Here is a 27,056-nt window from a genome sequence, read left to right as displayed (position 1 = left end):
GCTTGCAAGTTTTTCCCCAAGCTCAAGGTTCGCAAGATGCCATCTCTCCTCAATCCAGACCTCCACGCATCGGCTAGGCGTGCTAACTGAGCTGGCTGAATATAGGCAAGCCGCAGACGCACAGTATCCGGGACGATCATGCAAGAGACGCGATATGGCTACGATGATCACTTCACGCCTGCTCGCACCCGGAAGAAACGCAAGAATAGGCCCCCGACGGAGCCCCCATCTCCATCTGTTCTCCTGGACAAAGTATCGGAGGAACTCGCGCCCACCGATTGGTTGCGCGACACAATGCGTCCGTATCTGAGTCCTTTGACCTGGGCGCGTCCTCTTCCTGACATGTCTTCCCCACCAGAGACGCTGCGCGAGTCGCTTGAAGAGGCCTTTCCCCCTGCGGACGCCGCCCCGGACGTGCTGTGCCTCGGGCTCGGGAGCCCCTCGTCGTCGCGTGATGCTCGCGCCCAACTCGCGCTCCTCCTTGCAGCGTGCGACGATCTACGCATAGTGCGTGGTCTTCCCATGTATGTGGGCGCTTCCTATCAAGACCATCACCATGTGTCCATCTCCTGCAGGACCACACGAAAGTGTCCGTCTTCGACCCCGTCTTTGCGGAACAAGACCTACAGCTTCTTGCGCAGCACGGCCTGATCCCGTTTCCCGAGAACCGAGTATGTCATCCTCTCTGCTTTCTCTGCTCGCTTATCGCGAGCGGTGGGGGGCCTGTGTCCGTACCCCGCCGCTTGCGGTCTGCTGCAAGATCGATCGCTATTTGTGCTGACTCGCCCTGACTCGGTTACTCCTAGATGGCAAGGCATGTGCTCAAATCGCCCACGATTGCGTTCATGCCACATTGCGACCTGCATCTATACGAGAACCTCCTTCGCGAGAACTGGTCCAAGGCGCAGCTGCCCAACGTCCTCCTTATCGCGAATCGCCTGAGCGAGTATGCCGAGAGGTGTGTGTCTTCCCCGAGGCTCTCGCGCTCTGATTCGCCTTGCCTTTGTCCTCCGGGGTCCAAGTATCCCCTCTGCCCATTGTTCTTCCAGCGTCCGTCCGCATGGCTGGCTTCCCTCCCCTGCATGCTGCACCCATTACGTCGTTAACTTTGTTCCTCGCAGTATTCCTGCCAGGAAGCTCGCCGCAGAACACCCCTGCGTCGCGCGCCTCGGTGCGTCTTCCCCCTGCCCCATCTTGTCCCCGCGCGCTCGCTCACGTCCGGCTCGGCCTTCTTCCTGGCTTCCATCGCCTGCGCGTCGTCTGCTGTACACGGCGCTCCGACCCTGTGTCGCATCCGCCCAATCGCCATTGCCCGGCCCATCTCTCGCTCCTGTTTGCAATTGTCCCGTGCTCCTCGTCTCTGCGCGCGTTACTTGCCCCATCTTGCGAATTGCAAAACGACGCGCCCGACATACAGCACCTTATCTTACAAGCCGCCCGCTCCGGCCCTGTGCGCCGTACCCCACAGCCTTCAACAACACCGCAGTCCAGTTTGTGCGCACGTCCGCGTTGGCAGAACGCGACTCCGAATGGTGGTCACTCCCTGCGCGATCGCCGGTCCTAACGGCACCCGCGTCCTCTGGGCTAGTCGGGACTCCTCGGGATCCAACTCCACCGCCCCGCCCTCGATCGCCCAGCGCAAATTTGCCAGTGGGTCGCCCGGATAACGAGATCTCGGGAACCAACGTCAACGTCGACGCAACAAACGCAGACGCAGACGCAGACGCAAACGCTAACGCCGATGGAGACGCGAGAGTTTTGGAACCTGATGCAACGCCATCAAACGTGCGCGTGCCCGCGACGTCCGACCGCGGCGATGTTACGCAAGAGCCCACGGCTGCGTCATAGCCAGTTCCCGACTCCAGCCCGACCGCGGAAGAGTCGGTCGTCGGGCGTCGGGACTCAGGCGCAGTCCGCTGGGCATGCGATTCGGAAATCAGGAGGGAGCCTCAGGGACTCAGGGAGGTCCTGCTCTGTCGGGTTCTCGCACCACTCGGACCAGGCGCCGCAGAACCGCAGACCGGACTAGTACAGCGGACTCGAGGCGTCAGTCAGGATCACAATTTGATTCACCATTCCTGTCAATCCGTAATAGCGCGAGGACGAGATGCGCGTTGCGAGATGCGGGGGACCGTAGGTCGATTCAGGGGCATGCCTGTATGTGTCTCAGCCAGAGTCATGATCCTAGCTTCGGTGCGCTGCTTCCCGAAGGTTGACACCTTCGACGCCTTGTGCATCGGGGGCAGTCGCGACCGCGAGTGTCGGTGCCTGTTGCAGTATCCGGCATGAGACTTACTGCGTCATACTCCGCGTGTAAGGCCGACTCTGACTCGCTGGGGTCGCGTGAGGCCTAACCCTAAGTATTAACGTTCACTACGAGCACGCTGAGCGGGATATCATTCTTGTGTCGCAGCCCGGACCAGTCGACACTTGCCTCGCACCGTATTAGACATGCATGGCCAGACTCCAAACAGCCTTCGACGCTCGAGGCTGGGGTATATGAGCCCTGATGCGGGGTTGGCGGCTGTAGAGCGGAGTTCGACGAAGGCTGGAAGAAGTTAGGTCGACATGTGCGATCGGGACCAAACAGAGCTCGTCAGAATGAGTTGAATTAGACCCCATCCTATTACGTATGATGGTCGTTATCATCACCCTGTACTCGGAAACCGCATATGGACCCAGCGAGGAATTAAGGACACGATGATATGAGACGAGAGAGCATATGAGCAGTAGAATACGACAACAGACCAGGCAAGACAGATGTGAGCACGAACTCGAGGAGGACAATGGGGAGGGAGACGACCGGGAGACTCAGTGGATGTGAAACGCGAGCTGTATGGATAGGGGGCAAATGATAAACTATAAACATGCGGAAAGCTAACACTCTTGGTAGATGGGGGGACGGAAGACACGCGCAGAATCGAGAGGGTGTTCTTCATCGTCATGGAAGGGGAGAGGCGGGTCGAGCTCAAAGGGATAGAAATAGGCGTCGTCCGTGTCGACGTACACGTGGGGATGGCCTCGCAACCGCCTGCGCTCTGGGGGTAGCGGCACAGACGCTGGGTCTATGGGGGACAGTGATGACATGGACTGGCTGTATGGTGTTGACAGCGCGTCCGACTCGTCATCAGACGTGTCCTCAATCGCATCTGGCACAGGAAGGTCTTCTACGTCGTCGTCCGCGCCAAAGTAAGGGAGAGCATCATGGTCGTGCGAGTCGAACTGGAGCCAAGAAGGAAGAAGAGGGGGATGAAGTGGAGGGTACGGGACAGGATAGGGGATGGCAATCGGGGGCGGCTGGTAGAACAAACTGGAGTGTCCGACGAGGTCGTCCGAAGATGACATAGGGGAGCACAAGGGACTTAGCGGTTCATCGTCGTCGTCAACGGGGAGGACCGAGATTGACGTTCCCACGTCCGCATCCTCCTCGTCGTCACCGAGATCCTCCAACAGCGAGTCCAGCCATTGCTTCTCGGAGTCGCCGACGGCGGCGCTGCGAGAGCCAAGAGTGTGGGGGTCTGGGAACATGAATGCGTCCTCCTCCACCTCGTCGCGTGCCTCGTCGTCGTCGTGTCTATATACAAGTTGTACATCAGCGTCTGCCGGGGGCGGGGCAGGGTCGGCTGAGTGAGAGCGAATGATAGAGTTTTTGAGGAGGACCCAGCGATGGAGACTGCAGGAGTCCCGGACGCCGCCGGAGACGGCGGTCTGCAGCTTAGAGCGGGCCATGGTGAATAGAGACGGAGGAGCGATCTGCGGTATGTCTGATGGCATGGACGTCGGGGGAGGGTTTATAGGAGGAATGAGAGATAACAACGGCCGGTTGAACGACACGACTGTGGCGGGGCAGTGGTGCGTTCTGCGAGGGTGCGCGTACGACGCGTGTGAGCATCTGATAGAGCGGAGAGGACGTAAAAGAACGAGATACGAACGAGGCAGGGGGCTTGCGTGTGCGTGATCAACGGTGTATACGGTAGACGATGAAGGGCTCGAACAGAATGGTGCCGTTCTTGGACTTGCGGACGGATTTGTTAACCATGCTTGGTCCTCTGGGTCGCCGAGACTAATACAAGTCCGTGGAGGCGAGGCAAGAAAACAAAGAGGGACGGGGGCGGGGGACGCGGGACGACTTAGGCAGACATGGTGGGGGGAGGAGGAGGCAACAGGCCAGTGAGGGCCACAGACACCAAGCGCCCCTTATAACACCTCACCGCCGACCGGTGACTCAACGCTGCCATATCGGGGAGCGCCCACCCCGGGTCTTTTCGTGGGAGACGCGGGCCAGCACTGGCGCCAGCAGCCGCGCCCAGCGATGGCGACAGGCTGTGACAGGCCCCCGCCCGCACTCGCCACCGCGTCCCCCGTCGTCGTCGTCGTTCGCGCCAGCATTGCGTTCTCCGTCGTCTGTCGTGCATGTACAACTCGCAATGATACACAATTCTGTCCGACGCCGTCTATCTACATCCACCGACCTCCGATCCGACTGCAGTCCAATCTCCGACCGAGGCGGTCCCCTCACCCCTCGTCCATGACCTCCTCTCCCACGTCCGCAACCGTCTCAACGAGCTTTCTTATCTTCCCCGCGCTCTTGGGCGCCACATCGCGCACCTCCGCCAGCAGCTGCGCGAACTTCTCCTGCTCGCCCATCAGCCGGTACACCCGAGCCAGCTGGAACAGCACGTTCGACTCCTCCGGCGAAGTGTCACGTAAGTGCTCGAGGTCTTGCACGGCCTCCTGTGGGTGGTGGCGCAACATTGAATACGGTCCGCGGACACGCAGCGCAAACGCCAGAACAGGTATCAATCAGACGAGTGAGACCCAGTGATACGGACTGAAACGCCAAACACTAACCGTGTATTTCTTCATGGCGATAAGGATTTTCGCTCTGTGATACCGCACGAGCGCGTTCTCGGGGGAGTACTCAATCGCCGAATTGAACAACTCCAGCGCCTTGTCCAATTCGCCGTACCGCTCGCGAACCTAATCACCACGAACGTCCGCCGTGAGTAACATGACAACGGATCAGAAAACAGGGTGCTCGCGTATGTCGTTCAAGGTGTGCCAGTGGTCGTAATTCTCCCACGTCAACGCGTGTCTTCCGCCTGACGGATGGCACGCGAGTCTTAGAGTCTCCTCAGGCGACCACAGCCGGAGGACCGTGCTTATTGCGCAATAAGTACGGCCTTTCGGGCGGTCCACAGCATCGCTAAAACCGCATACAGCGTATCAGTCGCTGGCGCCTCTTCCTTAACCCTCACGATTCCTGTTTAGGAATCCAGACTCGCCCGAGCCACCCAGGGACCGTGAACACCAAAGGAATCGGACCCGTGGGATCATTCATAGTTATTCGGAAAGCCGCACACCTTGAATGACGAACGCGTGGCCAGAAGGGAGTACGTACCACACCCACGCAGCCCAGCAGGACGGCATTCTGCGGATGAATCTGAGAGGCCTTCTTGTAATGGTAGTCCGCTAGACGTAACTTGCTCATGCGCATATAGCATGTCCCGAGGCCATACCTGCAGAAGCCCCAATGAAACTGATAAGCAAGCCACGCACCCCCTTATCAGTGAAACAAAGAAATCCCACTGGACGCACCAGGCGTTGTAATGTCGTGCATCAGCACGTAAAGCGGACTGGAAGAAGTTGATCGCCTTGCTCAGGTCCTCGTCGATCGACTCGTGCCCGCTCAGCGTGTAAGCATAGGCACATGTAGGGTCCAGCTGAGCTGCACGTCTAAAACACGTAAGCGCCTGCGTCTTCTCCTTCTGCAACGAGAAGCAGTTTCCGACGGCAATCCAGGCCTGCGGAGATTTGGGATCTGTGGAGAGGAGCTCCTGAGCGAGGAACGACAGCCTGACGTTTCGTTGCAGGTGCCACAGGAGCGTCGAGTACACCTCCATGTCCCAGAGCCGATACGGCTCCAGATTCCTAGCGGCTTCGAACGCCCGCTCAGCCTATCACGACACGATATGAGCTGGGGCTCGAAGGCAAACGAAGGTTCGAGTTCTCGATCACTCACCTCTGGGTATTGGCCGAGCTCGTAATGCGCCTTGCCCAGCATTGCCATCACAGACGCGGAACGTTTGTGTTGTGCGGGGAGCGTCTCCAACTCTTCCAAGCATAGCCGGCAGTCGTACAGCGCCATTGCCCGTGCCGCACTTGCGAACTTGCGCATAACCTCGTAGATGTGGTAATCGGCTAACTCGACCTCGTAGGCTTCTTGCGCAGCCTGTTCTTGTTCCGCCGTCCATGTGCCCGACGGAGGCGGGGACGACTCTGTATGCGCGTTTTGCGCGAGAGGCGAAGTCGGAACGAACGCCGGTTGTTCGACACCCCCAGGGTCTTCCTCTGCACCCGAATCGTGTGATTGCGAGCGAGTCTTCGCCACGGCTCGTCTACGATCTCGCACAGTCTGTCCCCACAAAGTAAATCAGCCTCGTGTATTGACGGACGGGTCAAGTTTGGTCACCTTGGCAATCTTGCTGCCACCGCTCTGCAACCTGGAACTTCGTCGTGCCGCCGCGCCTGTAGTCGGCTTTCCAAGGCCGACCACGTGTGATCTAGAGGACGCCGCCGTATTCTGGGCAGGACGACCATAAGATGAGAAGATGTTAGCAATCGTCAAGGCCGGGCGTGCGCGTGCCTTTGAGCTTTTGGTGCGGTCGTCCGTGGGGCCGGAACCGGACGCTACTGACACCGTGCCGGCAGACTTGGACGGCTTGAGGTGTGTGTCCGCCGCAGTCGACGAGGGCGGCGCGGTTCGCTGCCGTACGGTAGACCGCAGCTTCTTGGTCACTGGGCCCGCCTCATCGGCTGAAGAAAGAGGACGCACAGCTGGTGGCTGAACCGCCAATGTGGTTGGCTGCGACCGACTCGCACGTGTACGACCCTGGAATGACGGCTCGCCGTAGAAGGAGGAGTCGTTTGTCCCGCTGTCGCATATCAGCATGAAAGCGAATTGTGAGAAGAGATGTTTGACTGACATGGAGTCACGCGGCCCAGCTGGAGCGTCCATAGGCTTCCAACCACGAAAGAGGTTACCGCCGTTCCCAGCGTCAGGCGTAAAAAATCCGGCACCTGTTGCAACTGGTACTGATGTGCTAGCCACACCATCCCCTGATCTTCGCACTGGGAGAGACCGCACTGGGAACAAATTCTCTATGGGCGGAATATCACCTGGACACATACACTGTTAATAACCCAAAGTGGTTGAGAGTGCATTTGCAGCCGAGTCTGACTCGATTCTCGTAGCGTATGAAACGCAACACTGACAACGGGTTTTTCGAACCTTTGAATGCAGCCATAGCGATGGGCATCCCGTCCTCTCGCAAAGAGGCCGGAGCAACATCACGCAGCAAAAGGCATCCATTGGCTCAGCCTCAACGTGACGTGAACGCGGAGTCGCGACTGGTGGCAAGTACACTCGGGTATAACGGACACACCTATCGCGCAAAGTCCTTCAAAAGCTTCCCATAGCATTGGGTTCAGTGCTAGTGCCTGACGGAAGCTCATAGCGGCACTTTCGTGCAAGTTGCCCTTGAGCGCAGTGGTGCCTGCATGACAGCAGAGTATTGCTTCATCGGGAAATGACCTGGCCGTCCGCGAGTTCATTGATTCTGCAGATTCGTCAAGGCGGCGCGAAATGGAAGTCAGGATGTAAACGCGACGCGTCAAAACGCGAGTTCACCACTCACGAGATGGAACATATGTGTGGTCCCGCAGACATGTCTCGAGTGCCTCCCGCGCCTGCCTATGTCTTCCAAGCTTCATGCAGCATTTCGCTATGAGGTCCACGCATCCTGTACACCGCGCGTCCGGCGGCAAGTTGACGAGCCTATGTGCGGAATGTGGCTGGTTGGCTTGCAGGAGCGCAGTGGCATATAGATGGCGCGCGTCATGGTTCTTGGGATCAAGGACAAAGTATCGTTCGGCATAGAAGAGCGCAGACTTGGTGAGATCGGCATCGAGACAGTACCATATGAGAGAGGAATAACGTCGACATAGATGAGGTGTCAGAATCGCGGGCGGGGCGTCCTGGGGCATAGCGGGCTTAGAACATAGAAATCGTGGCTCTTCCAGAAACCCGACACGCAGGAAGCATGCACGGCGTGCAGCGGGTGGTTGTGGTGGTTGGTGGCGGGAGAAGGAAGAGTTATTTAAGAAGCGCGGCCTTTGCGCACTCATTGTCAACCAACCGCGTCTAGATGTCACGTGCCACATCTGACACTTCTCGGGTCACAGCTTGCGTATCCTGTAGTGGTTTGTGGCTAAAAGGCCTCCAGTCCATGGACACATTGAACGCTGGAAAACGTTAGCACGGAGGTAGGAGCACCTAAGAGCAGCGGAATATGACAGATGACTCCTGAAAGCTGAAGCTCTCAAGATAATTCGTATAATAAGTGATGTACAATGCAGCAATACACTCTGCTCAACTACCCATCCTTTGTTCCTGCAACCTAGTGCCCGTGACCATCATCCTCACCCTTCGACTCTGTGGGAGAGTTTAGCTTGGGAGCGTGATCAGTGAGCAAATCTTCAACCCACCAGGAACACATTGAATAGCATCGTCTATTCTCAGGATGGACACAGCGGCCTCGAACGCAGACTTCAAGCTGCGGACTTTGCTGACCGTAGGTTCAAGGACACCAGCCGTGACATTGTCCCGTACTTGGCCATTGAGCAGGTCGAGACCGTACCTCAAAAGAACCTTCTTAGGATCGCCGATGGGCGCGTTTTGCGCAGCGTTGTGGTAGGAGCGCAGTTTGGCAACCAGCTCCGTCGAATCCTTCGCCGCGTTCACCGCGAGAGTCTTCGGAATGACTAGGAGAGCACTGGCGAACTCGGCAATCGCGAGCTGCTCCCTCGAACCCTATGCGTCCAGGTTTGTTTAGATTATCCTGGAGAAGTCAAGAGCGTGAGAGTACTTACGAGTGTCGTTGCGAAGTTCTCCAGGTAGATGCTGAGTGCAGTCTCGACCGCACCACCGCCAGGAACAACAGATCCGCTCTCGAGGGTCCGCTTGATGATAGAGAGGGTGTCGTGTAGTGCCCGCTCCATCTCATCGAGCATGTAGTCGTTTGCCCCGCGCAACACGATCGAAGAGGAGTTCACAACCTTCGTGCCCTTGATCAGAATGAGTTCATCGTCGGAGATGCGTTCTTGCACGACTTCATCGGCGTGACCAAGATAGCTCGGCTCGAAGGACTCCTCGCCCTCCAAGTTCGCCAGGCTGGAGACGAGCGTGCCGCCAGTTGCTTTTGCGATGCGACGCAGGTCCTCTTTCCTACACCGGCGGACAGCCATCGCACCTGCCTCCACGAACTCCTTCAAGCACAAGTCATCGATACCCTTGGTGGTGAGCACGACATTCGCACCCGCAGCAAGGATTTTGCGTATCCGCTCCAAAGTAATCTCCGACTCCCTGGACCGCACCGCGTGAGACAGCGCCAAAATACAGGAATTAAATGAAGAAGTACCTTTTGCGGATATCCTCCAGCTGCTCTGGATCGTCAACGAGGATCTGCACACCAAGCTGCATACGAGCTTTCTGGAGATTGATGTCGAGACAAGCAATTTTCGCATTGGTGATGCGTTTATTCATGGCTAGATGACGAGACGGACGGTCAGCTCAAGGGCCAGGAAAGACAGGACACACACACACCTTGACTAGCGACAGTGCAATTGAGCGCATACCCCTTCACAAACAGCGATTCCCTCGCACTCCGTCCGTGAGCCTTCAGAACGTTGACGGCCTTGACCGGGTACTTGATGTCACCACGGTTGTTGATGGTCTTCACGGCCAACATCGCATCCACAGCCATAGGAGCGAAGAGGTCATCGTCGCTATCGTACGCCATGAGCATGCGGACGCGCTGTGTGACACCTACAGCCCTTCACATGTAGAGAATGAAACACTCACCCTCCAATGATCTTACTCGACATGCTCGTCTTCGCTGCATTAATGAGCGCCTCCTTTCCAAGTGAATCCACCTTCACGCTGAGCTGGTCTTGCATGAACTTGCAAGCTTCCCTGCACGCGAGACGATAACCAGTGATGATTGTAGTAGGGTGAATCTTCTGCTTCACGAGCTCGTTCGCACGCCGGAGCAGCTCTGCGGCAATCAGCACGACTGAAGTCGTGCCATCACCAACCTCCTTGTCCTGCTTCTGCGAGAGGTCAACGAATACGCGTCCTGCTGGGTGCTCGACTGCGAGAAGGGAAAGGATTGTTGCACCATCGTTTGAGATCGTCACTTCCTGCATGGTGGGAGATGCGAGTTATACGACACACGTCTGGTTCGTATGAAGGACTGAGACGCACCCCAATGTTGTCCACCAGCATTTTATCCAACCCCATAGGCCCAAGGGAGCTTTTCACGACGTTCGCAATGGTCTGTGCTGCCAAAACTATCCACGCCCCAATGTTAGCGTCGCGCGTGCGCGAGGTGGTGAACTCACCATTTTGATCGCGGACATCTTGCCCAGACACGCGGTCGCCACCCAAGAATGCACCTGCCCTAGAATCGCGTTGAAACATGTCGGATGGGGCGAAGAGGGTACTAGAGAACAAGCTCAAGTGTGGACGATGGCGCTCAGCCGAGAGATTTCTATTAGATCACGCGCCCTGGATCCCAAGTATTTCCATAACAGGCACCTTCCACATCCTTCAGGGACGTGCGAGCGTCTCCTGAACGCGTTCCGCCTTGACTCACTCGTTGTATATTCCCACCAACGAAGCAGTTGCAATCCTGTGAATAAACATTTACCTTATGGGTACCGACTACTGGGAAGACGTTGTCGACTCTAGGATACAGTCAACTCAGTCCAGCCGTGATATCATCTCTCCGCAAGTGCCTCCAATTGTCAGTTGGGGTTAAGGTGCGCCTTCTGACTACGCATTTGTCCACGTAAAGCAAATCTATGTATCTCTACATCATGACCCCTAGCGTGACCTGAATGGTCCCCTTCGACATGCGCTTGGCCTTTACAAGAAACAGGTTCTGGAACGTTACCCTCACTCCTTTGCATTGTAGCCACTCGCCTGCGTTGGCGACGTCCTCCTAGGTAAGTATGTATATCGAATCAGCTGCGCCCGGTTTGCCTGTCACTTACACTTACCAGTAACTTCTTAGCTTCCTCTGCCAGCACTTGTGCAAGGTATGCCCGTGTGGCGGGCCGACGCCCGTTGTTCGTCCTGATGTTCCGCTGTCGTTGCGACTCCTTGACTCCAGGCAGCTAGGCCCGTTTTCAGCCAGTTTGTCCGCGTATAATGAATCAAACTCACGCAGAAACGGATAGAAGCCTTCTGATGACTATTCTCGCTCATCTCCCCGGTAAATGCGTCGTCTTCGGCCCGGATCACACCACCACCCATAGCCCAGGACATTGGAATGTCGAAGACTACCTCTTCCTGTTCCCAACCCTTGTCTCTAGTGCGAAACTCCGTAGCTTGTATCACCTGAACAATCCATTTCAACAATGTGAAGCACACCTAGCGGGAGTGCACGTACCGAAACTCTGACTCCATATTGCCAGTCTTGCACGTAGGAGACAGAGAGAGGGATTGCGAGTTCGGCATGCTGTAGTCCAGTGTGAGTAACGATTCACGTTTGTTACTGAGCAAAATGATTTATTGCCAACCTGGCCATCATTGCCGCTAGATTGGTTAACGGCAACCCGGGGAGGGTTGATCAGAAGCCAGCAGCACTCGCCCCGGACGTACCGGACGGCTCCATGTACAACTCCTAGACTTCCTTTTGGGAAGTCGTCATTCATCGCCTTGCCGCTTCCCTCACAGACCCACCGGCCCGCGTCCTTGCGAGAGGTGCGGCAAGATGGTTCGATGATGCAGGAGCCGTCGGGAAAGTCGTGGATCTGCGTGCAGAGATGAGCAGTGACTGCGACATAACAGAAGTGCACGGTACTGACAGTACTTTCGAGCTCGTAGGATCCCATGTTGAATTCCCTTCTCGGATGTCGTACTGAACGGGGTAGTGGGGCAACATGACAATGGTATGTTCGCTTATATGCTCCATGGTGCAACGGACAATCCTACAAGAGTCCATGCAAGATATCCCCCGCAAGGATGGATAGATACTAACATCGTGGTCACAGCTACCTTTAGAGAATGGGAACCAGGCAGATATGCACACCCGCGCGATTAGTTAGGGCATGGTACTGACAGGGCCATGCAAAGCTATCACCGTGAGTGGTTCCGGACTCCAGATAGCTGGCTATATGCTGAGGCACGACCATCGATTCAACCCCTCTAACCATTGGCGTTTGTATTTGTCCGCTAGCTCGTGGTCCACGCCGTCCCAACAAATCCATCTGGACCTGGTCAGTTATCAGTGTCTCTAAAAGCCGATTTCCAGGACCACTAATGTCACCTCAGTTTGCTTCGCCGCCGCCAACGGCTCACGCTGGCGACGACAATAGTGGGCGTGGTGGGTGGTTATCTCGGCCACAAGGCCTTGGACACCGAGAACGTTTTGAAGTCACGCTTGACCAGTGTGGATATCCAATCACAATATCAAGAGCCACTTACGCTGCAGAACTGAGTGTCATTCTAACCGAGGGGTACGTTGACGACTAAGTGAGTTTCCGGTACACTTGCTGCTGGAAAGCTTGCCTAGGTATACTGGCCCGTAAGCCGCGTTGATACCTTCGGTACGTCCTTCGAGCATATGCCCAACTAGAGCGCCAATAATGGAAGCGGCGATTTCTTCTGGTGTGTTTCCTTCCCTCGGTAACTGCCGCCGGCATCACCGAGCGTCGTCTCAGATATCCAGGAGGAGCCGAGGTAACACGGGCATGAGCGGCGCATTATCGAGTTTACTAACTTATGTATCGTCTTCGATTGCACGTCACGGTTACGCGTTGGTACTGGCAGGTGCGCCATGACCCTCCGGTAAATGCTTCTCATTCTTAATCCCTAACATATTACTGGTATCGCTCTTCCCTGAATCCTCACTGGACTTATACTTCCGTACACACACTCTCTGAAAGTATTACCAGCGCCGCGATACGTAACTCTCTCACCCAAGAGTTCGGTTTGTGCTACTGTCCCCAGTAGACTCACAGTTTCACTCGTCGCCTTCATATAATATCTGTCCGCTTTTCTCGCGGTCTCTCGTGTTCGAGCCACAACGTGAACTGTACTACCGCCGGCCCCATGCCACCATTTGCTGCTTGGCCGTCACGAATTACTCAAAAGCTCCAGGTGTGCCAAGAAATCCCAGAGCACCCGATATTGTTCAGGGCTTGATGATGTGTGGTGATGGAAGGGCAATGTTCCGACCTAACCCATCTTCCCTTTTTTAAGTGAAGTGACATGGGAGAAATCGCCATGACCTGGGCAACAACACACTAGATATGCCGAAGCAAGCAACTCCAGTCGACATAGAACGTGCATACAAAAGAAAACCAAGCTATAGATACATACAGATATGCAAGGAAAGCGACGAGGAACACTCCATAACGGGGGAAACGTGAACAGCCACCACACCGCCAGCGATATGACCGTGAAATGTCCCGACATGGTTCTCAGGCGGCGACCTCGACAGACTTGCTGCCTCGCGCGTCATCTCTCTCGGCAGCAGCCTCCGCCTCGGGATCCTCCTCTATCCGCTGGCCGACGACGTTCGTGCTCTCCACCGCCGCCTTGGCCTCCTTCTTTCGCTTCGCCGACTCTTTCAGCTTCTCCCATCGCTCCCGAAACCGAACAATCATCGCCTTCTGCTTCGTGTGTCAGCCTCTTTTCGAATGGGTTGATGGAAGGCGAAAAGGGGAAGGGGCGGGTAACTGCCGAGTCCCATGACGTACCTGCTTCTCGTTCTCGGCACGGAGATTGCGGACCTCCTCCTCGAGTTCCCGGACACGGCGCACCAGCTGAGGGTCCCGATCACGTCCAGCATTGAGTGCTGCAACAGGCGCGGGAACGGCGGGGGGAACGGGGACATTAATGTTCAGGGAGGCAATGTCGACCTGGGGCTGTCCTGGCGGGGGAGCTGGCCGTTGCAGCACATTGGAAGAGATCATCGCGCGATGAGCCTTTGTGGCGAAGGGCGGTCAGCAAAAAGGCACATCATGAACGCACAAACGATAAGTCTGAGGATGACAGCTATTACAGACCTCCTTTCGTACGAGCATGATGCTGTCGCGTAACTGTTGATCTTGCTCCTGGCGGGCTTTGAGCGCAAGCTCCATCTTCGCGAGCTGCTGCCGCTGCTTTTCGAGTTCTGCCTTCAGCGTATCATTCTCCTCTTTCAGCAATGTCATGCCAGGATCGGATTTGGAGGGAATGAGACAGAACGAGTCCGCCATATCGTCGTCTAGAACCGCGATCAGCTAACCGTGCAAAAAGCCTTGAAAATCATATTACCTTCGAATGCGCGGACGTCGTCGTCCCAGTCGTCCCGCAAGTCAATGGCATGTGAGGGTTGGGGCGGAGGTGGGAAGGTGCTCGGTCCAGACGCGTCCGAGTCCGATCCAGTTGTCGGGGAATCGTATCGCGTGAGCATCCTCGAGTGCGCCGCCTTCATCAGGTTGATACCCCGCGAGATCTTCTTTGAGAACGGGTCTTCAGTATCGGTGTCACTGTTCGAGCTTCCGTCGCGCGCGCGCGATTTGGCAGTTGTTTCGGAGGCAAGGGGAGCAGTTGCGAACGCAACGGGCCGCGAAAGGTACTCCAGCATGCCCTCTGTAGCCTTCCAAAACTGGTGAAATGCGTCTCCAGGATCGCTCTATGGGCACGGTGTGTCAGGCTTTCAGACAAGCGGGCATGAAACAGTGACAGTCGTACTCTCTGTCCCAATAGCATAAATGACTCCTCGACGGTTTGCTGAGACTCAGAAAGTCTGCTTTGAGGCTGCGGAGGAGGGGAGGGAACTGGCTGGGGCGGCGACAAGGTACTTGTGCTCGGACCAGCAGTCGAAGCCCTTTGGGGTTTCTGCGGCAAAGCGGGGTCCTTGTTCTCTTCACGCAGCTTGGCTATTCGGCGCTGCAAGTCTTTGCCCATCTTCATGTGCTCGTTGTGCAGCATACGCAGAGTGCGTTTGGTCTACGGCGACGATATATGGCGCATGAGATCGAGAAGAGAGTAAGTGGAGAAACGTGATGATCGCGTGCATGTTGCGAAGAAAGAGGGTGTAGCAAGGTGACAAAAGCGCACATTGTCATCGTTAGATGCCTCAACACAGGCCTGGAAGGCCTCGGCAGCCTTGTAATGCTCCTCCGCGGCGGGTATGAGGAGTCCCTGGGCAAGATGATCATCCGCATTCGCAGCGTGCTGGTGCGCCTGTGTTGGGAAGCGCGAACATCGTCAGCACGACATGGTGCATCTACAACCAGGGAGGGTAATTACAGCGTTTAGGGGAGAGTCCATGGGGGCCATTGTGCCGGGTGGAAGACAGGGAGAGAAGAGGAGGCACACTGCACAGGCTGCGCGGTGGTGGCGGCGGCGAGGCACCTGCACAGGAGTCTGACGCGCGTTGCGTGACGCGCGCGGCGCTGCTAACCCTAAGCTTGGGTTCCTCTCGCCAAGAGCCTGGGCGCTATGGCATACTCGTCCTACCAACTTCCAAGTGCCGCCAGTTCCAGCAGTTCTTCGCAGGAGACCATGAGCGGCAATCTCTCACCATCCGCTGCTGTCGCGATCTGAACGATATGCGGGTGGATTGCACATCTGCCCAACGGCACAGAAGCCGGATTTACCGCTTTCGGGAGTGCGCAGGGACATCCGGTGCATCGAGAAGCGGATGACCTCTTATATCCACGCTGCGCTGGGCGGAGCTATTCGTTCTCGGCCTCCTTCATGACGCATAAAATGGGCTTGCATACGCGATGGACGGTCCCTAAACCCCTCACCCATACCCCGCATACTTCCTGACACCTGGACTTGCGCAACTGTCTGGTACAGTCGTCATGTTTGACCTGTTCAAGAAGAAAGAAGACAACAGCCGGACCGCAGTGTTGGACCGCGCTGGTGTACGTTGTACCAGCAGTAGCGCGTATGTACTTCGCATTGACGCTCAGCAGGCTGTACAGAAGCAACTCAGAGTCAAGAGACCGAAGACGGCACCTGCTGACTTCGGCAAGTCCTTCAAATTTGCGGAGAACACCCTCGTACGTGTTCTATTCATCCGATCCGACTATTTGTTTACATATCGCGTAACAGACTCCCGCAGCCGTCCGTCACAGTACAGATGGGGAATTGTTCTTTGAAGTACGTGTTTCACTTTCCTGTCGGTGTACGTGAGCTGATCGTTGATATCATAGCGCAACGTCAATAGGAGCACAAAGCTTCTTTCACAGGAGCGTTTCAACCATCCTCAGCCTCACGAACCATCGAGTAGTAAAGCGGTGTTGACTGAAGAGCTCTCTCCTCTTCCCGTTCGTCCAACCCTCGGTGGACCTCCTGTACCAAATCGGTCTCTGTCCGCCACCTCTTGCGAGATCCGTAACCCATTCCGCAGCGATACCAGCGACACCGTAACCACGATCTCCACGTCACGCACATCATCCTTTGCGGGAGCGGCATTACCCGTCCAACGCACTGTCCCGACGTGGTTCCCCGAGCAAACCGAGGGCACCATGGACCCAAGGCCACACAAGGCCGCCATCTTCACTAACCCCGCCGCGGGCTTAGGTATCACCACGGATCCGTTCTCTGACGAGGGCCCGGGCGCTGAAGACTCGGATCTATCAACTACGCCCACCACGCCCACCACCCCCTCCTCTGTTCATTCTACCATGCAGGAGGTACGTTGCACTATACCGCGTGATACATTGCAGTCCTCACCCTTGGTGCAGCAGGATATGCGGACGGCGCAGAAGCGCAGGCGATGGTCGTTCCTGAAGTCGCCGAAGCAGTCGGCCCAGGACTTCCTCCAGGTGCATATACCTAGTGGTACCCTTAGCCCTCCTATGAGGCCTCGTCACGCGTTCTGGTCGAGGGCGTAAGCCTGTTAGACCACGTTAACCTTTGTAGCAATAGCTTTCTCTGTCTGTCTCAACCACGTTTGCATTGTATCAGTATTGGATCACGATCTCGCTCAATAATACAGAATATCGGAGGGCCATCTCAAACCATCTGAACAGAACAGTAGGCTGCTCTGGATACCTCAGACATCTGCGCGAATATGTAGCTCACGCAACTTGAGGACAATAAATTTAGTGATAACTCGACTATGCGCGTAGTACCAGTACAGAAGTCTCCGAGACAATCACTTACTACTCCGGATTACGGGGAGATATTTAAGACTGCGTTCGGTGAAGCTGATAGCAGTTACCGAGGAAGGGGAACACCTAAAGGACGTGAACGCGGCTTGGGACAGGAGGGTGGTTGTGGTCATGGAAGTGTACGGGGCCGACTAACCGATTCATGTAACAATGCGGCCTAGAGTACTTTATTCAAGTTCAAATAGCACAAGTCATTGAGTAGAGGACAAATCTGCAAGACCGGGAGCAGCCGATTAGGCGCTTGGACGATGGTTAGGGCAGCAAACAAGCCTCAGCCTCGCCGTACTCGATTAGAGCTGCAACGCACTACACGTGGTAACACAGCGATCTACTTCCAGGTCGATAACGCAAGGTCCATCGGTTTCTCGTTCGGATGACACAAAACACCGGGATAGGGTGCCTCGCTATTTGTATCGATAATAACGATACATCGGAGAACATGTGCGTGAAATCGTATAGAGACCAACACGCAAGTTCATACCCAGAGTGACTGGATTTCGGTGATAATGAATGAGTATATGCAGAGGGTAAGGAGAAAGAAAGGCGACTGCAGGCGAATCTGCTTCCAATGCCATCTCTCGTAAGCAGCCAAGCTCTTCGACGTGGACCATTGTCATTCTATCATCGTAGATGCACTGAGCGGTCATACCTACCTCCCGTACTTAGAGACCACATCATCGACTAACGGCGGATGGAAGATGACGCAATATCAAGCACGCTAACACCCCTCTTCGTATGCTGTCATGTACGCAACTTCTCGCTGTGATGCATCAAGCAGATTATGCAATATAATAGAAGTACATGACATGGCTAGTACCTGCACGTCTTAATGAGTGATGGCTCGAGTTGCATTGGGAATACACGCACATTGTTATTATTGATTCTTTCTCCATCATGACCGCCTCAGGCAAACAGCCCATAGTCCAGAATACGCAGCGACTTCGCCGCGATCTCGAACGCCGCTTTCGCCTCGTTCCAATCTTCCTCGCTCACGGCTCCGCCGTCCGCACTCGCCATGGGGACATTCATTGTCATGACGAGATCGATGTTCCTGTCCAACACTCTGTACAAGGCAAGGAGGATGCGAACCTCGTCTGCGGATTGACTGTTGAACTTCTGAACCGTCTGTGTGCCGTACAGGACCACGGGGTCCGGTGTGGTGCCGTCGGATCCATTCGGCACATCCGTTGTCTCGTTGACCTGCTTGGTCTTGGCATCATTGTCGTGCGCCAGGGCGTCGAAATGTAGACTAACATACAAACACGCAGGCTTTACCCACTGGACTTGGATCCACGAGGACGAGACGACGCACCTGGCTGCTTCTCGAAGTTCTGTGGCATCTACGCTCTGAAGAACCTCCACAATGATGCTAACGCCGGAGTCACGGGAGATAAACACCTCCTGCGTGTCTGGTACTTGACGGAAGTTGCTGGAGGGGATGTAAGACTTGATAGCGTGTACAGCAGCCATGACGTACGAGGCATCGATCAGGGTTGTAGGCAGAGTGGTCGTAATGCTCCCGCCAAAAAGCTCCTTGGTGGCCGACATGGTGTGAAGCCTAGCGTTGTGGGCTTAGAAAACAGAAGAACAGAAGGAAGGCGAGAAGCTGAGAGGCCATGTAGTGAGTGCAGCGACCGAGTCCGAGGCGATGGCCCCGGAGCCGAGCCGCGGAGAGACTTTCGCGCGCACGTGTCCGTGTGACTGACGCGTTCAACGCGTACCGCGTCTCTGGTTCACTTTCGACCACCTCCTTCCTTGCCCTGCCTCCCTTCCTTGGCTTAACCTCCTTTGCCCCAATCTCGCTGCCATGGAGTATGCGGGACGCCGCTCAACGATGCAGCCACACGGGGACCCGTATGGGAACGCGCGATCCAACTTACCCGTACCCTCAACTGTGAAGAAACCTGGACAAGGACACGGAAGAATGTCACTAGCGGGGCCAGCCATCCGCGCGCCGTATCCTATGCCGCCGCCAACAAATCCTAGGCAGTCACTCATGCGCTCTCAGAACGTAAACCCTCTCCTCCAGAGCGCGACGAAGCCACAGAACTACGGGCGCACACCGTTGCACAGGTGAGAATCGGTATCTGCATCTTGGTTATTTGTTTTGGGACAAGGCGTGGACGCACACTTCTCTGGACGCGTGTGCCTTGGCTTAGACGAGGCCCTCAACCTACCTTGCATCCTTCTCCAAGCGCCGCTATTGTGATTTGTTCCCAGAAGAGCCTCGATATAGCCAGAGCGTATACTCGTCGCCAATTATCTTGCGAGGAAGTTGACGGCGGTTATGACGTTCGGGATTTCGAACGTATGAAGTGACTTCGATGCTAGGAGTAATATGAAAGGCGTCTGGGGTGCTGAGCCGTGGTGGACAGTGCAATCGCAGGATATCAGGCGTAAGGATCTGGTGAGATGGTGCACCTGGCTATACCGTAGCTGTGCCTCGTTCGGTTAGCTCTCCCAGCTTCTCATTTGTACTCTACAGTTACCCATCTGTACAAATTTCTGCGCATGCGCCGTCGCTGCTTCAGCGTCCCAACGACTACTGTAAACCTCACTTGAAGCACCTGTCGAGTCACTCGTCGTGGTGCACTAAGCAACCCAAAGATACCCGTTTTCTCCACCTGGTCCGACGGCACGATGCCAACCTAGGTTAATCAACTATGGTCATTCTGAGCGCAGTCCGGCGAACCTTTTGCTCACATGCACTTACTTTCCGTCATCGTCCCAGTAATCAGCGCAGGCCGTCGATGTGGCCAGGCGGAAACCAGGGGGTCGCGCCGCCATCCAGTCAAGGATTTGCTAAAGACACGCGGCCCCTTCGTGACCGTTCCTTCCAGTCCAAGATGCGGCACGATATCTGTGCATATCTCAACAGCCATATCGACGGCCCCCGTATAGCTCCTCAGACGCTACAGAGCTGCTCAGGCAACAATTTCCGAGAAATCTTCAAGACGCTCATATCCTGTCTGGATCCGAACTGGCCGTTGGACATGGATAGATTTGAAGATCTTCTCGTACAATCGTTGAGGGGCCTGAAATACCCATATCTCGGGCAGATCGACGTAAGATGGCTGTCAGCACCTGCAGCGATGCATTCGTGGCCCACGTTGCTAGGCATGTTGCATTGGCTCGCAGAACTTGCAAAGGCTAGTCGCACCTCCCTTATAGCGCGGAAAACCTGACTGACGTGGAGATGTTAGGCTCGTGATCAATATATGAACAGTGATGATCCCACATTACAGCAGCCCGAGAGGATACCTGTCGAGTTTGACGACAATATCCACCATCATATGGCCCTCGCACTTGACCACAACGTTTCCTCCTATGAACGCTTCTTGGAAGGGGCCAATGACTTCATGGATCAAGAGAAGGTCTTGGAGGAACGTTACGGTATGTTGTTTTCGCCGTCATCCCAGTGCCACTTCTGACTGCTTCTCCAGAGAGGAAAGACGCTAGTGTGCTTGCGGACCTCGACCAACGACGTGAGAAATTGAAGGAGCTCCAGCTAGAGTGGGAGCAGCTGAAGAAGTCTGCAGTAAGTACTAGATCATGGCGTTGTGCCTCACCAGCGGCCTGATGCCCTTCGTAGCCGCCTTATGAGGACCTCAAGAAGGACAACGGCTCTCTCAAACGAGATAAACTCAAGTTTGAAGAAATCCTTCGTCGGTACGAGGAGCGCAGGCAGAAGTGGGTGCGGCAAGTGCAGGACGAGAAGACCGAGCTCGAATATAACAGTGCGTGCATGTACGCTCTTCAATCAATCCATACACTAACCCCCGTCTGCATTCAGTGGCGAATCTGGAAAAGCTACACGCCGAAGAGCAGCGGCTCATGGACATCGTTAAAGTGCAGAACCTCTCGCCCGAAGAGGTGCTGCGCATGAATACCGACCATGAGAACCTCTCGCGCGAGCTCGAGTCACTGAAGCATAAGATTGCCGAGACGTCCCAGGTCGTAGTCCGCCTCGAGGTCTCGTTGACACGGAAGGTGTCAGATGCGGAGGAGGCACTCGACCAGTACACCTCCCTGTTATCGACGCTCGAACTCTTCCCACCACTGCCACCACCTCTTGAGGACGTGGATCTCACGATCGATCTGCATTCTGCTGCAGCTAACCCGCAGGGTTTGCTCACCGGGGCAGACATCCGGAAGGTCGTGAAGCCGACGCTCAACCGCATTGCCGAGATGAAGATGACGGCGCGAGCTGACGTCGAGAGCGACCGCATCAAAGTTGACGATGAACTCGATCAGCTGACGCTCGAGTGCGAGACGATCGAGGAGGAGGTGCTTGAAGTCATGGGGAAGACGAACGCCCTGAACGACCAAGCAGACGAGCTGCGCGAGGTACGTCTGACATCGATTTCCAAGGGTACAGCCAGGAATCTGATGATTATGACCATCTCGTTCTCCGATGACATGGCATCAGGCGGCGCAGCAGGAGGCTTTGGTCAGCAACGCGGAAGCGTCGAGGTTGGAGCGCGATCTGGCAGCGGCGCGGACAGCTGCAATGGCCAATGGTGTCGGGGTCAAGTCACGCCTGCAGGCTCTGCAAATCGCGTACGTCCTCGTGTTTTCGCTCTTCTCTTCCTATCTCTCCGGGCATCCGTGGCTTCGGCGAATTTGCATTGTGTTGTCAGCTGCCTGCCATTGTTTGCTCCCGCCCTTACGGAAGGTAGAACGTTCGAATGTCAGTGCTGACTGGCCCGTTTCTTGTCCTTGTGCTCGCAGATACCGGGAACAGGTCGAGAAGGTCAACAGGTTGAAGGAAGACACCGTCCGCGCGGTCATCAAGAACAGCAGCGACATCGTTGCGTTCAAGGACGAGGTGTCCAAGCAGCTCCAGTACCTGAGGGATTTCGCCGAGGCGAACTAAGCGACCTTTTTTCTCCTCGTCTTTGACACATCCTACATGCACGGACCCGCTTCTTGACCCAACACACCGGTCGCTTGTCACTTTACGTTCGGTACACCTTTTTCCGTCTGGCAGGTCGATTGCCGTCTTCACTTCCGTTGGCCTTCATCATGCCATAACGTCGATACTTCCCACGACTTTCGCGCACTGTATTCAAAGTCTCTATTCATATCTATGTTGGTTCACAGCGCTCTTTGTCTATCTCGCTTTCGTTGTCATTGACCAGTGTGTCTGTTCTAGTGACTTGTTGTACATCAGGAACCCGAACGATAACCAGTCGCGGGTACGGACCGCCCAATCGTTTTGCCGCTCGAGCCTGGTATAGAGTTCTGCCGTCACGGCCCGTTGGACTTCACTCGCGCATGACTACGTACGTCGTAGACCACATGAAGCTTGCGAACGTTTTCAAGCTGCTCACCCGGTTGTCGGCAGTGTAGACAGCGCCATGAGGAGTAGTCTTCTGCTGCGAGTCGGATAGGTAGCGCGAACTGGGAGCCGGTCTACATCCACAAGTCGCCGTGGCCCAGTGCGGCAGCCGTATGGTGCTGACAGCACGCCTGAGTTTGACGTTCAATCTTTCGGATCCCCCTCCCCCGGCGTCAGCATCGTAAGCAGCTAACGCAGGTGCATGTAATCTCCACTACGTACCAACGTCCATTCCTGACTGTTACAGGTTGTGGCGCATACGGCCTATCGCGAACGAACTTGTCGGAGGCCGAAGTTGTCGGCCATCTGCCATGCTGTACAGGACACAGTGCATATGCCGACCAAACTCTCGCGCCAGAACCTTGGTGTGAACTTATGCGCACTCCAGCCTGCCCCCGGCCATGGTCGAGACGAGGAGTATGCGCTCCTGCACCCCTCAATAATTCTCATACTTGCTCCATTTGTAATAGCGACCCTGATGTATCCCTGGCGTACAAGGTATCCCGGGGCCGTGAAGGAGGGAATGCTGGGGTTTGTTCCGACATCGGAAGTCGTCGTTGGAAGGTGGCGGCGCACGGCGGAGCGCTTGACTCTGGGCGCTACTGCCAGTGCGAACACAGCTCTTGCGCAGAAACAAGCCGCGACGTGACAGCGGACCACCAACCCCCGCCTGGTATCCCGGCTTGGTCTCTTGTGTCCTTTTCTTTCCATCTTTTTCGCGCCGCGCCGAGCTGCGCCGAAGTCTGCATGATACATCTTCGGCACGCCGAACACGCAAGAGGTCGGAATGCCTAGAACTTGGAGACGACCCATTCTTCCGGGCTAAACCCCCCCGGTGTGACCTCCGAGGAGGAGGCTGCCCTTGGTACTGGTTCGGCTACACCCATACATACCGAGTTACCGGCGAAACATACAAGTTGCACAACACCCCGCAGGAACGGCATGGGAGCCCACCCAGATACGAGACAGAGGGCTTCCGCGGGCTGTGTGAAGATCGCTCTTTTTCCGCACACTCTCCACGCTGGCGGCACTCGTCCATCAGGCTTGCTGTCCTTTGGTCCTCTAGAGTGCATGCGTACGGAGCCGTATACGCTGCTTCTGACCCGAATAGGTACGAAGGTTTGCGGGGGGCTGTCGTCGCGTTGCTCACAGTGGGAATTCAGCTGCTATCAGCGTCGGCCGCCTGCGCAATCTAGTGCAAAAAGCACGATGACGCACAGAGTCTTATCCAGCACCAGAGCCGTGCACCTATCACCTATCGAGAACACCGTTCTTCGTGTTTCCCCGTGCTTGTCGCAATGCAAACTTACGGGCGCCACATGACAGAAACTGGGGCGTGTGAGCCACCGACATTGACGTTTGTCAAATCGGCGTGTCGATGTCTATGGAAGGACGTCCACCTTTGCTGGAGGACAGAGCACGGATGAATGTGTGAAGTCACAACTTATCCACTCACGTTCCGAGGTTTAGGACATGCGGCCTTCCCATTTGCCCGTGGAATTTTCGGGAGCTGTGGGAGCGCATTCGCACCGCCGTCCTGGGTCTGTGCCTCCCGTACGGGCCTGTGACAATCCCCCGTCCGGGTACGAAGTGTGATCTGCCGGACTGCCTTTCTGCGGTACGTCCTTCCCTGAGCGGACGCGCAAGATGCATATTCTCGATCTCACACTCCGTGCCTGCTTCGCGCCCACAGAATGGATAAAGGCCGGGAGGACTTATGTCGGGCAGACCCGACCCCCTCCCGTCCCGTGTAGCGGTCTATCAGTTGACCCTTGCTACTAGCCTTCTTCCTCAGGACCTCTACTGCACGACTGCTCGCCGCCACCATGTCGTCAGAACCCAACCCGAGAGGTGTCGCCCCCGCATACGACGAGGCTGAAAAGGGCACACTCGACAAGGTCTACCCCGTCGAGAAGAAACCTCTCAGCTTCCCCTCAGACGAGAAGAAGGACCTCTTCCCCAATGAGAAGAAGGAGGTCGCCGTCTTCAACGCGCCTCAGGTCAAGAAGGACCCGTATATGGCGCAAAAGGGCAAGAAGAAGCCGGTGTCCAAGCTAATTCTGATCAAGCTATGGTACAACACATATCGGTGAGTGGCGGCTTCACCCTGAGTCACGGACAGGGCTCACCGTCTTGCGATCGCAGTAAACTATTCACTATTACGTTCTCGATCAACATGATCATGTTCGGATTCGCGGTCTCTGGACATTGGCCCTACGCGACCAAGTTCGCGGGTGCCTTCGCCGTCGCCAACTTCAACGTCTCCATCCTCATGCGTAACGAGATCTTCGGCCGTTGTCTGTACCTCATCGTCAACACCTTGTTTGCAAAGGTACGCCATCACTTTTGGGTGTGATTCCAACCGCTAAATGGTTCGCACAGTGGCCGCCTCTCTGGTGGCGTCTAGGCTGCACGTCGGTTCTCCAAGTGAATACCGTCCCTTGACTCGATTGACGTACCATCACTGACCTGTGCACGGCAGCATCTTGGCGGTATTCATTCCGGCTGCGCAGTCTCCGGCATCATCTGGTTGACATACAAGGTCGTGAACACATATCGCAACCACATTAACGAGAACAACGCCATCCTCGTCATCGGTCTCCTCACGAACGTGGCGGTGATCGTGACAGCTGTGTCGGCATTCCCATGGGTACGCAACACTCACCACAAGTAAGTGCTCCAACTCTCCCTTGACTGTCTGCGGCTCATCATCATGATCCACAGCGTCTTCGAGCGTCACCACCGTTTTGTGGGTTGGACTGCGCTGTTCCTGACCTGTAAGGCAGATTGTTTCTCACAGCCGTGGGTCCAGGCTAACGCGTCCGATAGGGGCCTTCACGATCATGGGCGACATCTACGACACTGTGAACCGGCAGTGGATTCCGGATGGCCGGCACCTTGTTCGCCAGCAGGACTTCTGGTACGTCATGGGCATGACGACCTGGATTGTCCTCCCCTGGATCTGTACGCGCGAGGTCCCTGTCGACATCGAGCTGGTCAGTTGTGGAGTAGTTCCGGTCACGGCTGAAACTGACACAAATTTGCAGCCCTCTCCCAAGGTGGCCATCGTTCGCTTCCGGCGTGGGATGCAGCAAGGCCTGCTCGGTCGTATTAGTCGAAGCGCCGTGAAGGAATACCACGCATTTGGTATCATTTCGTATGTACTCCCCCCTCCCCAGTCTTGCCTCGCGTGCTGACGACATTCGAAAACAGAGAGGGTCCCCACGCGAAGTACCATTACCTGATTTGCGGAGTGCAAGGTCCGTTGCTTCTTTCTGCGCTCCTCCAAAAACGGCTCCCGAACCCTCTTCTGCAGGCGACTTCACACGCAGCCTCGTCAATGACCCCCCTCGGACCCTCTGGACGCGTGAACTGAAGGTGCGTGCGGCGCCGCATGACCATTGTGCTGTGGCACTGACCGAGATGTGTTCGCATACCAGTTCGCCGGCGTGTCCAACACCTCCACCCTCTACAAGCGCGGTATCCGTATTTGCACGGGAACCGGTATCGGCGCTGCGCTCTCGACCTGCATCCAATCTCCTTACTGGTGCGTGTGCCCTCTCGCTCTCACATTTAGCTGCGGCGACAATTGAGCTGAAACGCGTCCTCGGCTGCGTGTGCTTCTATCTCCCATCGCCTATCGTGTATCTCAGGTACCTCATCTGGATCGGTATGTACACGCAATTGCGCCGTCCCGTCTCGAGATTGACTTTCCCTTGATGCGCTCCCGCACGGACAGGTTCCGACCAGGAAAAGACGTTCGGCCCCACCATCAGCGGCCTCATCCATCGCCACATTGGGCCCGAGCGTCTTCTGCTCTGGGACTCCAAGGTGCGCGGCGGACGGCCGGACACGATGAAGATTCTCAAGGAGGTCTACCATTCGTGGCAAGCCGAGGGTACGTGTACAATCTGCCCCGCCTCTGGCGCCTCGCGCGCTGTCGTATGCCCGCCTCTGACCCGAGCGCCCCGCAGTTGTCTTCATCACGTCCAACTACATCGGAAACTCGGAGATGATGCAGGTGCGTTGTCGTCTTTCACAGTGCGCGGTGCATTCATACGCGTCCTCCGTGCTCATCGCGTCGGTATGCAGGGATGCAAGGAAGCTGGTATCCCCTGCTTCGGAACCCTCTGGGACTTCGTGAGTACCCGCACATTGCTGTGGCTGTAGGCTCGGAACACTCACAAAACGCATTCTCACAGTGATTGTACTGCGCGTTTCATCGTCGTATCCATGGGCTGGGCCGTAATTTTCATGCTAATAGACGGCGAGGACACTCCATCCGGGCGCTGCACCTGTACCACTGTACATAACTCACCTTCCCCCAAATTCATCCTCACTTATTGCACTGCATATTCTATCCTGTATCACTTTAGCTGCCATGGCGAATAGAGTTCCGTTTTATCTCCCATTCCATCCCGGACGGACCGGATGTGTCAACAGCTGCGAGCTTTGTCCCGATGTCACTTCC

General features: G+C 55.9%; 11 protein-coding genes across 11 annotated transcripts; 5 read left to right on the top strand and 6 right to left on the bottom strand.

The window, feature by feature from the left end:
- The first annotated feature begins 52 nt into the window (after positions 1–52).
- L226DRAFT_530050 (uncharacterized protein) lies at positions 53–2,269 on the top strand. The gene is made up of 6 exons (XM_067679754.1): positions 53–298; positions 359–507; positions 576–671; positions 807–958; positions 1,122–1,171; positions 1,418–2,269. The coding sequence occupies exons 1-6, from the start codon at positions 295–297 to the stop codon at positions 1,846–1,848; spliced, it is 882 nt and encodes a 293-aa protein (XP_067540431.1). The 5' UTR covers positions 53–294; the 3' UTR covers positions 1,849–2,269.
- Positions 2,270–2,412: 143 nt separating this feature from the next.
- On the bottom strand, positions 2,413–3,965 carry L226DRAFT_530049 (uncharacterized protein). Its single transcript, XM_067679753.1, has 2 exons — positions 3,933–3,965; positions 2,413–3,859 (listed from the first exon to the last, which is right to left on the bottom strand). The coding sequence occupies exon 2, from the start codon at positions 3,727–3,729 to the stop codon at positions 2,878–2,880; it is 852 nt and encodes a 283-aa protein (XP_067540430.1). The 5' UTR covers positions 3,730–3,859; positions 3,933–3,965; the 3' UTR covers positions 2,413–2,877.
- Positions 3,966–4,515: 550 nt separating this feature from the next.
- Positions 4,516–8,046, bottom strand: L226DRAFT_454682 (protein prenylyltransferase; the record flags this gene model as incomplete). The annotated part of the gene is made up of 9 exons (XM_067675194.1): positions 4,516–4,734; positions 4,852–4,980; positions 5,402–5,519; positions 5,599–5,957; positions 6,023–6,415; positions 6,452–6,935; positions 6,987–7,179; positions 7,446–7,619; positions 7,698–8,046. The coding sequence occupies 9 exons, from the start codon at positions 8,044–8,046 to the stop codon at positions 4,516–4,518; spliced, it is 2,418 nt and encodes an 805-aa protein (XP_067540429.1).
- Positions 8,047–8,455: 409 nt separating this feature from the next.
- On the bottom strand, positions 8,456–10,582 carry L226DRAFT_478371 (T-complex protein 1). The gene is made up of 8 exons (XM_067676791.1): positions 10,462–10,582; positions 10,325–10,410; positions 9,923–10,260; positions 9,665–9,846; positions 9,480–9,606; positions 8,932–9,424; positions 8,548–8,872; positions 8,456–8,494 (listed from the first exon to the last, which is right to left on the bottom strand). Exons 1-8 carry the CDS (start codon positions 10,538–10,540, stop codon positions 8,460–8,462), a joined length of 1,665 nt encoding a protein of 554 aa, XP_067540428.1. The 5' UTR covers positions 10,541–10,582; the 3' UTR covers positions 8,456–8,459.
- Positions 10,583–10,710: 128 nt separating this feature from the next.
- On the bottom strand, positions 10,711–12,015 carry L226DRAFT_183360 (uncharacterized protein). Its single transcript, XM_067672720.1, has 6 exons — positions 11,932–12,015; positions 11,644–11,877; positions 11,514–11,582; positions 11,288–11,461; positions 11,122–11,238; positions 10,711–11,063 (listed from the first exon to the last, which is right to left on the bottom strand). The coding sequence occupies exons 1-6, from the start codon at positions 11,956–11,958 to the stop codon at positions 10,932–10,934; spliced, it is 753 nt and encodes a 250-aa protein (XP_067540427.1). The 5' UTR covers positions 11,959–12,015; the 3' UTR covers positions 10,711–10,931.
- On the top strand, positions 11,943–12,581 carry L226DRAFT_530047 (uncharacterized protein). Its single transcript, XM_067679752.1, has 4 exons — positions 11,943–12,015; positions 12,118–12,207; positions 12,303–12,342; positions 12,398–12,581. Exons 2-4 carry the CDS (start codon positions 12,192–12,194, stop codon positions 12,561–12,563), a joined length of 222 nt encoding a protein of 73 aa, XP_067540426.1. The 5' UTR covers positions 11,943–12,015; positions 12,118–12,191; the 3' UTR covers positions 12,564–12,581.
- Positions 12,582–13,353: 772 nt separating this feature from the next.
- L226DRAFT_530046 (uncharacterized protein) lies at positions 13,354–15,466 on the bottom strand. The gene is made up of 7 exons (XM_067679751.1): positions 15,368–15,466; positions 15,176–15,301; positions 14,807–15,064; positions 14,387–14,747; positions 14,137–14,336; positions 13,828–14,055; positions 13,354–13,740 (listed from the first exon to the last, which is right to left on the bottom strand). Exons 1-7 carry the CDS (start codon positions 15,395–15,397, stop codon positions 13,549–13,551), a joined length of 1,395 nt encoding a protein of 464 aa, XP_067540425.1. The 5' UTR covers positions 15,398–15,466; the 3' UTR covers positions 13,354–13,548.
- A 154-nt stretch (positions 15,467–15,620) lies between these two features.
- L226DRAFT_530045 (uncharacterized protein) lies at positions 15,621–17,109 on the top strand. Its single transcript, XM_067679750.1, has 5 exons — positions 15,621–15,990; positions 16,042–16,128; positions 16,181–16,228; positions 16,282–16,764; positions 16,816–17,109. Exons 1-5 carry the CDS (start codon positions 15,928–15,930, stop codon positions 16,963–16,965), a joined length of 831 nt encoding a protein of 276 aa, XP_067540424.1. The 5' UTR covers positions 15,621–15,927; the 3' UTR covers positions 16,966–17,109.
- Positions 17,110–17,968: 859 nt separating this feature from the next.
- On the bottom strand, positions 17,969–18,870 carry L226DRAFT_557211 (Mog1p/PsbP-like protein). Its single transcript, XM_067683161.1, has 4 exons — positions 18,722–18,870; positions 18,557–18,673; positions 18,112–18,493; positions 17,969–18,061 (listed from the first exon to the last, which is right to left on the bottom strand). The coding sequence occupies exons 1-3, from the start codon at positions 18,790–18,792 to the stop codon at positions 18,148–18,150; spliced, it is 534 nt and encodes a 177-aa protein (XP_067540423.1). The 5' UTR covers positions 18,793–18,870; the 3' UTR covers positions 17,969–18,061; positions 18,112–18,147.
- A 120-nt stretch (positions 18,871–18,990) lies between these two features.
- L226DRAFT_183236 (uncharacterized protein) lies at positions 18,991–22,454 on the top strand. The gene is made up of 8 exons (XM_067672719.1): positions 18,991–19,317; positions 19,976–20,393; positions 20,448–20,637; positions 20,688–20,782; positions 20,837–20,981; positions 21,038–21,591; positions 21,674–21,804; positions 21,976–22,454. The coding sequence occupies exons 1-8, from the start codon at positions 19,052–19,054 to the stop codon at positions 22,118–22,120; spliced, it is 1,944 nt and encodes a 647-aa protein (XP_067540422.1). The 5' UTR covers positions 18,991–19,051; the 3' UTR covers positions 22,121–22,454.
- A 1,957-nt stretch (positions 22,455–24,411) lies between these two features.
- On the top strand, positions 24,412–26,755 carry L226DRAFT_454661 (uncharacterized protein; the record flags this gene model as incomplete). The annotated part of the gene is made up of 14 exons (XM_067675191.1): positions 24,412–24,674; positions 24,731–24,917; positions 24,968–25,012; positions 25,068–25,255; positions 25,310–25,362; positions 25,415–25,581; positions 25,633–25,742; positions 25,799–25,845; positions 25,902–25,963; positions 26,026–26,138; positions 26,239–26,255; positions 26,325–26,483; positions 26,560–26,606; positions 26,678–26,755. The coding sequence occupies 14 exons, from the start codon at positions 24,412–24,414 to the stop codon at positions 26,753–26,755; spliced, it is 1,536 nt and encodes a 511-aa protein (XP_067540421.1).
- Positions 26,756–27,056: the final 301 nt, after the last annotated feature.

Source organism: Lentinus tigrinus (genome assembly GCF_003813185.1).
Source record: "Lentinus tigrinus ALCF2SS1-7 unplaced genomic scaffold L226scaffold_3, whole genome shotgun sequence".
NCBI lineage: Eukaryota > Fungi > Basidiomycota > Agaricomycetes > Polyporales > Polyporaceae > Lentinus > Lentinus tigrinus.
This window is presented reverse-complemented; position numbering and strand designations above follow the sequence as displayed.

Excerpts from the sequence above, each read along its gene's own strand:
- L226DRAFT_530046 (XM_067679751.1), bottom strand. The coding sequence starts at position 15,397 with ATGGCCCCCATGGACTCTCCCCTAAACGCT. Across the intron at positions 15,065-15,175 it reads AGGCATCTAACGATGACAAT|ACCAAACGCACTCTGCGTAT; the intron begins GTGCGCTTTTGT and ends TCGTCGCCGTAG. Across the intron at positions 13,741-13,827 it reads GTGCCGAGAACGAGAAGCAG|AAGGCGATGATTGTTCGGTT; the intron begins GTACGTCATGGG and ends CACACGAAGCAG.
- L226DRAFT_183360 (XM_067672720.1), bottom strand. The coding sequence starts at position 11,958 with ATGGGATCCTACGAGCTCGAAAGTACT. Across the intron at positions 11,583-11,643 it reads CTAGCGGCAATGATGGCCAG|CATGCCGAACTCGCAATCCC; the intron begins GTTGGCAATAAA and ends ACTGGACTACAG. Across the intron at positions 11,064-11,121 it reads AGGAAGCTAAGAAGTTACTG|GAGGACGTCGCCAACGCAGG; the intron begins GTAAGTGTAAGT and ends ATACTTACCTAG.
- L226DRAFT_530049 (XM_067679753.1), bottom strand. The coding sequence starts at position 3,729 with ATGGCCCGCTCTAAGCTGCAGACCGCCGTCTCCGGCGGCGTCCGGGAC.
- L226DRAFT_183236 (XM_067672719.1), top strand. The coding sequence starts at position 19,052 with ATGGAGTATGCGGGACGCCGCTCAACGATGCAGCCACACGGGGACCCG. Across the intron at positions 20,638-20,687 it reads GGTCTTGGAGGAACGTTACG|AGAGGAAAGACGCTAGTGTG; the intron begins GTATGTTGTTTT and ends CTGCTTCTCCAG. Across the intron at positions 21,592-21,673 it reads AAGCAGACGAGCTGCGCGAG|GCGGCGCAGCAGGAGGCTTT; the intron begins GTACGTCTGACA and ends ACATGGCATCAG.
- L226DRAFT_557211 (XM_067683161.1), bottom strand. The coding sequence starts at position 18,792 with ATGTCGGCCACCAAGGAGCTTTTTGGCGGGAGCATTACGACCACTCTG. Across the intron at positions 18,674-18,721 it reads ACAACCCTGATCGATGCCTC|CAACTTCCGTCAAGTACCAG; the intron begins GTACGTCATGGC and ends CATCCCCTCCAG. Across the intron at positions 18,494-18,556 it reads GAACTTCGAGAAGCAGCCAG|TCTACATTTCGACGCCCTGG; the intron begins GTGCGTCGTCTC and ends TTTGTATGTTAG.
- L226DRAFT_530047 (XM_067679752.1), top strand. Across the intron at positions 12,343-12,397 it reads AACAAATCCATCTGGACCTG|TTTGCTTCGCCGCCGCCAAC; the intron begins GTCAGTTATCAG and ends ATGTCACCTCAG.
- L226DRAFT_478371 (XM_067676791.1), bottom strand. The coding sequence starts at position 10,540 with ATGTTTCAACGCGATTCTAGGGCAGGTGCATTCTTGGGTGGCGACCGC. Across the intron at positions 10,411-10,461 it reads AGATGTCCGCGATCAAAATG|TTTTGGCAGCACAGACCATT; the intron begins GTGAGTTCACCA and ends GGGCGTGGATAG. Across the intron at positions 10,261-10,324 it reads TGCTGGTGGACAACATTGGG|GAAGTGACGATCTCAAACGA; the intron begins GTGCGTCTCAGT and ends CCCACCATGCAG.
- L226DRAFT_530045 (XM_067679750.1), top strand. The coding sequence starts at position 15,928 with ATGTTTGACCTGTTCAAGAAGAAAGAAGACAACAGCCGGACCGCAGTG. Across the intron at positions 15,991-16,041 it reads CAGTGTTGGACCGCGCTGGT|GCTGTACAGAAGCAACTCAG; the intron begins GTACGTTGTACC and ends GACGCTCAGCAG. Across the intron at positions 16,765-16,815 it reads TTCATTCTACCATGCAGGAG|CAGGATATGCGGACGGCGCA; the intron begins GTACGTTGCACT and ends CCCTTGGTGCAG.
- L226DRAFT_530050 (XM_067679754.1), top strand. Across the intron at positions 508-575 it reads CGTGCGACGATCTACGCATA|GACCACACGAAAGTGTCCGT; the intron begins GTGCGTGGTCTT and ends CATCTCCTGCAG. Across the intron at positions 1,172-1,417 it reads CCCCTGCGTCGCGCGCCTCG|CACCTTATCTTACAAGCCGC; the intron begins GTGCGTCTTCCC and ends CCCGACATACAG.